Here is a 9,967-nt window from a genome sequence, read left to right on the forward strand (position 1 = left end):
AACTCGACTCGTGAACTCGACTCGTGAACTCGACTCGTGAACTCGACTCGTGAACTCGACTCGTGAACTCGACTCGTGAACTCGTAGGAGTTTACTTTAGATGAAAAATACATTATAAATAATATCTTAATTCAAATAAGTCTATAAAATTATAGATATATAGTTCATAAAAATAAATATTGTAAAACATAAATACTTGGATTATTGTCATTAATTTTGATGCATTTCATTAAATATATAATAAAAAAACACCAAATGACCTTGTTTTTCTTAATTTTTCTCCCTTTCAAACTCGTAGAATCTCTCCAAACTCGCGATTCTACACGAACCTACCGATTTCACAATTAATTCTATCGAATTTACGCAGGAAAGAGTTTACTTCCGAGTTAACTCGGAAGCCATGTATGGGAATGTAAACTCGTAAGAGTTTAAGAGTTAACTCGAGAGTTTGATAACCATGGGTGTTACATTACTGCTTAATGTGTGTTTGATTTGTTGTTTGCTTGTGCACATTCCAAGTCAGTTTAATGGAAAGACATGTTAGAGGAAGGATTAAGTTGAACGTTTGTGTTAGGGTTTCTAACTGAAATCAAACACTCTGTTAATGTTCTTTGAAATGCAGGAGAGTTTGTGGAAATGATTTTGGAATAATATTATATCTTTATACTTAACTTGAGAAGTATGTCTGCTTTCCATGATTCATTTTTTAATTACATCAGTATTTGTTATGGTTCTATTTAAAGGTGGAAACACAAAAAAGCCTCATACCACTATATGAGATTGAAACACAAAAATGTATAACTGAACCAATTGAGGGTGTTCCCTGATTTGAAGTTTCTGAATATTTGCATTTATGTTTAATTTGCCAGAGACTTGTGAGATTCTCCAAATTTTATTATCATTTTTTGTTTTCCAACCTATTGGATAGAGAACAAAGTGCATTGATCTTTTGACTATAATATTTAGCTTTGAGCCTTGCCTGTAAGAGAATAAAGGAAATATTGTTATGAAAAACATTATTAACTGATAAACATACTGGATTTATATTTTTATCTTTTGTAAAATTGATTGATATTTGCAAAAGTTACATAAGATCAATGAGAAGAACTGTTTAATGTTTATAATTTCCCTGACTTGTGCTTTTGTTTGTTTCTGCCGATACTTTTTTCTGAACTTGTGCTTCCATCGGTACCATATTGGTTTTGTTTGGATTTTAAGGTTGGTGACAATGTGGGAGATTGTGCTGCTCGAGGTGCTGATCTCTTTGAAAGTATTGCCGCTGAAATAATCAGTGCCATGATACTTGGTGGAACAATGGCCCAACGTTGTAAAATTGCAGGCAAATACTTGAGTTGCTCTATTGTGTCTCTTTCTTGCTTACTTCTGATCTATTATTTGTATGTGTGCCCATCCAATATGATGTTTTCTCTTTTGATTCAGATCCATCGGGCTTCATCTTGTTTCCTCTTGTTGTTCATTCCTTCGATTTGGTGGTATCATCAGTTGGAATATTTTCTATTAGGGGAACACGTGAAACTGGATTAATGGCTCCCGTGGAGGATCCGATGACAATTCTTCAAAAGGGATATTCTTTTACGATAGTCTTAGCTGTTCTGGCATTTGGTTTGGTAATAGTTAATCTTCATTTGTGTTCTTTTAATTTAACATTTTTATATTTTTAGATTGGCCAAACATTCAATGTTCCAATTGCCGTACTTTGTTGACAATGAAATCTCTTTGCCAATTATGACTAAAACAACGTATCTCATCCTTTCTCAAAAGTTTGTTCACTGGTTATTTTCTGCCTAATTTTTAATTGAATTACTTTTGCAGTCTACCCGCTGGTTACTTTACACTGATCAAGCACCTTCAGCATGGTTCAATTTTGCCTTGTGTGGGTTGATTGGTATTATCACTGCATACATTTATGTCTGGATTGCCAAGTATTATACTGACTACAAGCATGAGCCTGTACGCATATTAGCCCTTTCCAGCTCCACTGGCCATGGGACTAATATAATTGCTGGAGTCAGTTTGGGTCTGGAATCTACTGCTCTTCCTGTCCTTGTCATCAGTGTGTCAATTATCTCAGCTTTCTGGCTGGGTCAGACCTCTGGACTAGTAGACGAATCAGGAACCCCAACTGGTGGGTTGTTTGGCACTGCTGTGGCAACGATGGGAATGCTAAGCACTGCTGCCTATATTCTTACCATGGATATGTTTGGCCCAATAGCCGATAATGCAGGAGGAATTGTGGAGATGAGTCAGCAGGTAGTTATTGCCAGAATAATATGGTCCATTGTGTTATGAGATTTCTCATGTCATGCGTACTGACATTCAACCTGTTTTCAGCCTGAAAGTGTCCGAGAGATAACGGATGTCCTTGATGCTGTAGGAAACACTACCAAAGCTACCACCAAAGGCTTTGCTATTGGTTCTGCTGCTCTTGCATCTTTCCTTTTGTTTAGTGCTTATATGGACGAAGTTTCTGCTTTTGCTCATGAACCTTTTAAACAGGTGTGCAGGACTAGCTCCTAGCTAATGAAGTATAAATTTGTCCTTATTATATTTCCATGCAGTTCTTTTTGTGCGTTTGGGGTGGGTTCCTAGCTTACAGATGAAAATTGGAGACCATAGCATACCATACCAAAAATAACATGTTTTAGGTATCCTAAGTCCATCATACTAAACAATATAGAACTAGAGAGTGGCATAAACTGTAGGAATCAAGAGGGGCGGAATGGAGGGCAGAAGTCCTTCGAGTGTTATTTGGAATTAAGGTATTGCTCAAGTTTAAGGGAAAATTGTACTTCATGAATATATAGACTTGAAATGTTGTATGGCACTAAATGTTGTTTGGTAAAAGATCCAATGAGAGAATAAACTTAAATAGCATAGATGAGTGTTTTGTGGTAGAAAAGTGGGGGTATAAAAGACACAATTAGAAATTAATGCATTAGAGAGAAAGTTGGGGGCAACACCTGTTATAGAAAAAATGTAAGGGTTGCCTTATGTGGGGGCAGTGCATAAAAGGTCTTGCTCCTAAGGACGACTACCTCTCACTCCTCAATTCCCCCACTCTTTCTTCCTTATTCCTTTTGTTTTATGTCTTCCAAACTCATGACCTATGACAATTTCGATTAGCATGATTAATTTGTGAGGCCTGACACAAGTATTTAGAAACTTTTAAAAAAGTTATTCTTCAGTACCCACACATATGATAACTTGAATCTTTTGTCCTTGATATTTTAGAAAAAAACATTAGAACGTGACAAGTTGGATTTGTTTTTCCTGGCTTCATTCTTCCTTGAAATCTTGGAATTTTGGAGAAAAAAAAATATGATGAGAACAGTAGGAAAATATAGTACCAAATTCATCAAATGTATTTTAAGATCAACTCCTTGGAAACTTCTGTAGAACTTCAAGATATGTATCTAATGCCTGCATGCTTCACATGCTGAAATTATGCTACACGGCTATTGTTGGGCCTGTATTTCCTGCCAGTTCCTTTCACCTCAGCTTTCCATTTCTTATCCCACTGCAGTGGTGTCTCTCAGCCTCTAGTCCAATTCTGTCCATTCCATTCTTCTAAATTTTTGGTTCAAAGCTACTTAAATAGATTCTAAGAGAACTTTGCTACATGTTGGATTGAATGCTTAACACTAGGCCAAAAGCTATAGTTGATACTCAGAGTGCAACTCTTTTTACCTATGAGCATAATGACCTATGATCATGATTTCATTGTAACTTGGTTCACCTGACCTCCGCTTGACTATTGATGCCACCAACAAAAATCTCCCCCTCTCCGTTAGGAACCAAACTCGAAATCTTGACCCTGTTTTCAATTGTTGGATTAAGAATTTACTATTAGGTCAATAGTTATAACCTATAGTTAGGGTAAACTCTTTCTAGTGTAACCACCCAAGGGTCACACTTTGATTATAACTTGGTCCACTTGCTTCATAGGACAATTTATATCATCCACAACACTATTTCTATTCCAACATAGCTTCATAGGACAATTTATATCACCCACAACACTACTTCTATTCCAACATAGATTGAATATGTCCAACAAGAATAAAATATTCAAGCTAGATGTAAATTTAATTATTTGCTGCATTGGGAAGAAATTGCCTTTATAATGTCTGGTTTGAAAGATTAAAGATGCATATACCAAAACCAAAACACGTGCATTTTTAGGGACTGAACATATTGAAGTCACCACCCTGATTATTATATTATTATTTTTATTACTTTCTCTCATCATTGGTTCTTCTAAGTGCAACTTGTGATTGAGTTACAGGTTGATATTGCAATTCCCGAAGTTTTCGTTGGTGGTTTGCTAGGTTCCATGCTTATATTTGTCTTTAGTGCTTGGGCCTGTTCTGCAGTTGGCAGGACTGCACAAGAGGTTGTTAATGAAGTGAGAAGGCAGTTCATTGAGAGGCCGGGTATAATGGTGAGTTTATGTTTGTAATGTAATTATTTGTATCTCAATTAAGTTTTGATAATCTCTCTTTTTTTCTTGTTTATACTTTCGACAGGATTACAAGGAAAAACCAGATTATGGTCGCTGTGTTGCTATTGTAGCTTCTGCATCATTAAGAGAGATGATAAAACCTGGTGCTTTGGCAATCATTTCACCTATTGTAGTCGGTGCGTTAAGTTTTAATTATGATTGCACATATATGATCACTAGTGAAAGCTGGGTAGAATGGAAACAGTTATGCTAATTTTCTTGTTTTATAACCATGTGACCAACATAATGGCTGGATAGGCTTTTGATCGCATGAACTTGTTTTCCGATTGAGTTCTGCCTCCCTTATATCTTTAATTGTTGCATTAGATTGTTGATAGTAGTAAGTAATTATTCCCTGAGTCCCTCATATCTCAAATTCTATCTTTGCCAAAAATTCTGGTGCAAACTTTATAAAAAAAAAAAACACCCTGGGAATCAGCTATCTGTTTGATCTTTTGCCTTTTTGAGATGACCTGTTTAGTGATACGTTATTCTAATATTTATATGATATGAAATATTTTTTATGCCACGCAGACTTTACTATATTATATCTTTCCATCACATGCAGGTTTTGTATTCCGAATTTTGGGCTACTATACAGGGCAACCTTTACTCGGGGCTAAAGTGGTGGCTGCTTTGCTCATGTTTGCAACAGTGACTGGTATTCTTATGGCACTTTTTCTGAACACAGCTGGTGGTGCCTGGGATAATGCAAAGAAGTACATTGAGACTGGAGCTCTTGGAGGGAAGGGAAGTGAAGCTCACAAAGCAGCCGTAACAGGAGATACGTAAGTTACTTTTAGCTTATGCCACTTTTTTGTGGGTTCTCTATTCCCTTGAAGTAATAAATAGGTTTTTGTTTCCTTACATGTGGAATGTGGTTTGTAGTTTCTTGTAAAGTTTTTTATTCAGCCATTCAACATGGTTGGTGTTGATTATAAGTATACTCGGAGCTCTTTTTTTTTTTTTTTTTTTTTTATCTAGCAGCAACGGTTATTGTGCTTATAATGTGTGTTGCAATGCCATGACTGCCATTGTGACACCGACCTGTGGCCTCCATGTGCTGTCGATCACCAGAACAGTTTCATCCTATTCCTTATGCTGCCCCTTCCATTAACACCACCTCATATCTTCTTCACCCAACCATTATGTTGCACATGGTAATGTTTTCCCCTAGTCGCAGCCATGCCAAGCTACCCACTGCTGCTAATCCATTCTCACCGTTTTGACAAGCTCCTTTAGTATCATTGCCTGCACTAACCTTGGAGCTATATTTTTTACTTTATTCTTGCTTCAAGTCCTCCTCAACCACCAACCTAAACCTTAACTATATAATACCGTTTGGATAAAAAGCATAGGAGATAGCATGAACAATGCTTTTCCTACAATTTTTATCTTGTTGTCTGATTGTCGATGTAAACTGGGACCCTATCTAGTTTGTTTTTGGAAATTAATGGAAGATATTATGTACTGCAAGTATTGTTCCATTTAACAAGTCTTCACCGCCTAGCGTAATTGGTAACTGTTTACCTTTTCGTGAATGTTTCTACGCTGGGTTAATAATTTACATGTTTGGAAATTTGACTAATTTGGCAGGGTGGGAGATCCATTCAAAGACACAGCTGGTCCTTCAATCCATGTCCTTATAAAGATGCTGGCAACGATTACGCTGGTAATGGCTCCAATCTTCCTGTGAGAGTTGTTGATATCACAGAAAAAGCATAGTTGCGCCAATTTGATTTTGCTAATTTTGAAAAGTATAGAGATAGGTTGTATGAATCTATGATGTACATCGATGAGCCTGATTAATAGTCACAATGATTTTTCTTGTCCTTATCAGAATAAGAGATATTAGTTGACTGGACATATGGAGAAAATAGTGATTAGAAAAATTCCCCCGTATTATTCTTCGGCTTTTTAAATTAGATGATGTTCACCTGTTATCCAAATCCAGCGCAGCTAAATTAAATCAAGGAATCACAATGTACCTAAAAACCAATTAAGGGTTTACATTGCGAAACACTTCATTTTAGTTCATCCCATGCTGCAAACAAATTTGTCACTTCGCAACTCTTTTTTTACTTTAAACTAGGTAACTTTTTGTTTGCTAATCTTCAACACTCTGATTACACACTCCATACCAATTTTAAGTTAGTTTGGGCTCACTATAAATGATTAACAAGCAATTTTGTAACTTGAATTATTAGAAATTGTTTCTAATTTTTAGATAAATACAAATTTGTTTTTTGTTTTAAAACAAATGATCTTAATAAGTTGCTTTAATTACTCAAAAATTTAGTAAGAGTTATGTTTTCTAATATAATATTGTACCCAGAGGAAATGAAGGTGACATTATACACAGAGGAATTCATGTGAAATTCAAGTCAAATTTAATAAAACAATAAATGTGATTACTGGGTAGGGGTACCACTATCTGTATAATTAAGTGTAACGTACGAAATTTATTTAATATGGAAAATTATGTTAGATTAAGATGGTAACCTTTCACGAAATCACGACTATTATAAGTGAAACGATGGACAAGATGGTCTCTTTGTACACATTTGTTTCTTTTGTTTTTCATATTATATGTTAACAATATTATTTTCATAAACTGTGAAAATTGAAAAAAGGTAAATATGAAAAGACACTGGAAAGAATAAAAACTAAATCAAATTAGTCTAAGTGATTGCAGAGGGTGTAGAATAAGTGTAGAATATATGTAGAAAAAGTGTAGAAAGATTATAGAAAGGTTGTAGAAATGGTGTAAAAAAGGAGTAGAAAGGTTATAGAAAGAGTATAAAAATGTGTAGACAGAGTATAAAAATGATGTAGAAAGAGTGTAGGAAAGGTGTAGAAAAGTTGTAGAAAATGGTATAGAAAGATATAAAAAGGGTGTAAAAAGGGTTTAAAAAGCGTGTAGAAAGAGTATATAGAGGGTGTGAAAAAAAATGTAGAATGGTTGTAGATAGAGTGTTAAGAGGGTGTGCAAAAATGTAGAAAGAGTATAGAAATGGACTACAAACCCTTTCTACACCTTTTTTACACCATTTCTACAACATTTTTACTCTCTTTCTACACCCTTTTTCTTAAATTGAAAGGGTTTATAAATCTTGTACAAAGATGTATAAAGGATGTATAAAGAGTGCACAAAGGGTGTACAAAGGGTATATAAAGGATGTACAAAGGGTGTACACCAATTCTACCTCTATTTAAAAAATATGTAGAAAGGCTACAGAAGGGTGCACAAATGGTATATAAAGAGGTTAGAAAGGATGTAGAAAAGGTGTAGAAAGAGTGTTTAAAGGGTTTAGTAAGGGTGTAAGAAGATGAAGAAAGATGTAGAAAGGGTGTACAAAATGTGTATAAAGTGAGTACAAAAGGTTTATAAGGGGTTTATAAATGTTGTACAAGGGGTGTATAAAGCGTGTACAAAGGGTGTACAAAGTGTGTACAAAGGGTGTACAAAGGGTGTACAAAGGGTGTAAAAAGTGTGTATACCCGTTCTACCTCATTTTAAAAAATATGTAGAAAGGCTGCAGAAGGGTGCACAAATGGTATATAAAAGGGTTAGAAAGGATGTAGAAAAGGTGTAGTAAGAGTGTTGAAAGGGTTTAGTAAGGGTGTAAGAAGATGAAGAAAGACGTAGAAAGGGTGTACAAAGTGTGTATAAAGTGAGTACAAAGGGTTTATAAAGGGTTTATGAATGTTGTACAAAGGGTGTACAAAGGGAATACACCCATTCTACCTCTTTTTTAAAAAATATGTAGAAAGGCTAAAGAAAGGTATAAAAAGGATATAGAAAGAGGGTAGAAAGGAGTGTAAAAATGGTGTAGGAAGGGTGTATGAAGGGTGGATAAAGGGTGTAAAAAGGGTGTTTAAAGGGTTTATAAAGGGTGTACAAAAGGTGTGTAAAGGGTGAATAAAGGGTGTACAAAGACTGTACACCTATTCTACATCTTTTTAAAAAATATGTAGAAAGGCTGCAGAAGGGTGCACAAATGGTATATAAAGGGGTTAGAAAGGATGTAAAAAAGGTGTAGAAAGATGATTCAAAGCGTTTAGTAACGGTGTAAGAAGATAAAGAAAGATGTAGAGGAGTGTACAAAGTGTGTATAAAGTGAGTACAAAGGGTTTATAAAAGGGTTTATAAATGTTGTACAAAGGGTGTATAAAGGGTGTACAAAGGCTGTACAAAGGGTGTATAAAGGGTGTACAAAGGTGTACATCTATTCTACTTCTTTTTAAAAAATATGTTGAAAGGGTGAAGAAGGGTGCACAATTGGTATACAAAGGGGTTAGAAAGGATGTAGAAAGGGTGTAGCAAGAGTGTTGAAAGGGTTTAGTAAGGGTGTAAGAAGATGAAGAAAAATGTAGAAAGGATGTACAAAGTGTGTCTAAAGTTAGTACAAAGGGTTTGTAAAGGGTTTATAAATGTTGTACAAGGCTTGTAGAAAGGTTGTACAAAGGGTGTACAAAGGGTGTATTGCAGTTGCATTCAAGTAATGCCCTTTGATTTCACCTGTTTCAGCCTGTGATTTATAAATCGCTTCAGCACAAAAGAAGAAACGGTCTCTCCAACGCATAAATGGTGGGGAATTCACATTTTCATCATTTTTGGTAAAATCAAGTCCCCGACGAAGACATTCATAAATAGCTCTAGCATAATTCTTAGCGGATAACCCCAATTTAGGTTTAATAGTACATCCTAATAGGGGACGACCATACTTGTTCAATTTATTTCTCTGAACTTGGATGCCATGAGGCAGACCTTGGAAAGTTTTAACATAAGCGGTTGGGATTCGCAAAGACGTAGAGCACGCAGTGCCTTGAACCGAAATACATTACCGACAATAGAAGTAAACATGTTAGTAACTGTTAGGATATTTATCCTATTTATCATGATTATATTGTGTCTAGGGTTACTCTAATTATCATGATTATATTTTGTCTAGATTACTCTAATTATCATAATTATATTGTGTCTAGATTACTCTAATTATCATAATTATATTGTGTCTAGGTTACTCTAATTATCATGATTATATTGTGTCTAGGTTACTCTAATTATCATGTACTCTTGTATCAATTTATTATTATAAATAGAAGATTATGAGAGGGATCAATCAAGCCCTCTAGAATTATTTTACAGTTTAATTCTCAAGTGTAACATAACCTTCTTCAAAAAGGTCTAAGGGATAAGCTACGTAAGCAATAAATTGATTTTCTTCCTTCCCTAGCAACAGGTTCGATGTGATAGCATTGTCCTTTGTACACCCTTTATACACCTTTTGTACACCCTTTATACACCCTTTATACAACATTTGTAAACCCTTTGTACTCATTTTATACACACTTTGTACACCTTTTCTACGTCTTTCTTCATCTTCTTACACTCTTACTAAACCTTTTCAAGAGTCTTTCTACACCCTTTCTACATCCTTT

At 35.2% G+C, this 9,967-nt stretch overlaps 2 protein-coding genes across 3 annotated transcripts in view; one reads left to right on the top strand and one right to left on the bottom strand.

Annotated features, from left to right (window-relative positions):
• The window catches only part of LOC106779108 (pyrophosphate-energized membrane proton pump 2), an 11,028-nt gene extending 4,601 nt beyond the window's left edge, over nt 1-6,427 (top strand). For both annotated transcript variants that reach the window (XM_022776437.1, XM_014667156.2), the window contains 8 exons: nt 1,219-1,339; nt 1,441-1,628; nt 1,834-2,271; nt 2,353-2,517; nt 4,307-4,462; nt 4,548-4,659; nt 5,091-5,310; nt 6,119-6,427. In XM_022776437.1, coding sequence (XP_022632158.1) covers nt 1,219-1,339; nt 1,441-1,628; nt 1,834-2,271; nt 2,353-2,517; nt 4,307-4,462; nt 4,548-4,659; nt 5,091-5,310; nt 6,119-6,218 — 1,500 coding nt within the window. In that variant the 3' untranslated portion in view covers nt 6,219-6,427. The remainder of the gene's footprint in view (nt 1-1,218; nt 1,340-1,440; nt 1,629-1,833; nt 2,272-2,352; nt 2,518-4,306; nt 4,463-4,547; nt 4,660-5,090; nt 5,311-6,118) is intronic.
• A 2,498-nt stretch (nt 6,428-8,925) lies between these two features.
• Nucleotides 8,926-9,800, bottom strand: LOC106779100 (ribulose bisphosphate carboxylase large chain; the record flags this gene model as incomplete). Its single annotated transcript, XM_014667146.1, is given in 4 exon segments — nt 8,926-9,332; nt 9,335-9,400; nt 9,696-9,756; nt 9,758-9,800. Coding segments are annotated over 4 exon segments (577 nt in total), but the record flags the coding sequence as incomplete, so codon positions are not given.
• Between the last annotated feature and the right edge of the window lie 167 nt (nt 9,801-9,967).

Source organism: Vigna radiata, unplaced genomic scaffold, assembly GCF_000741045.1.
Source record: "Vigna radiata var. radiata cultivar VC1973A unplaced genomic scaffold, Vradiata_ver6 scaffold_421, whole genome shotgun sequence".
Classification (NCBI taxonomy): domain Eukaryota; kingdom Viridiplantae; phylum Streptophyta; class Magnoliopsida; order Fabales; family Fabaceae; genus Vigna; species Vigna radiata.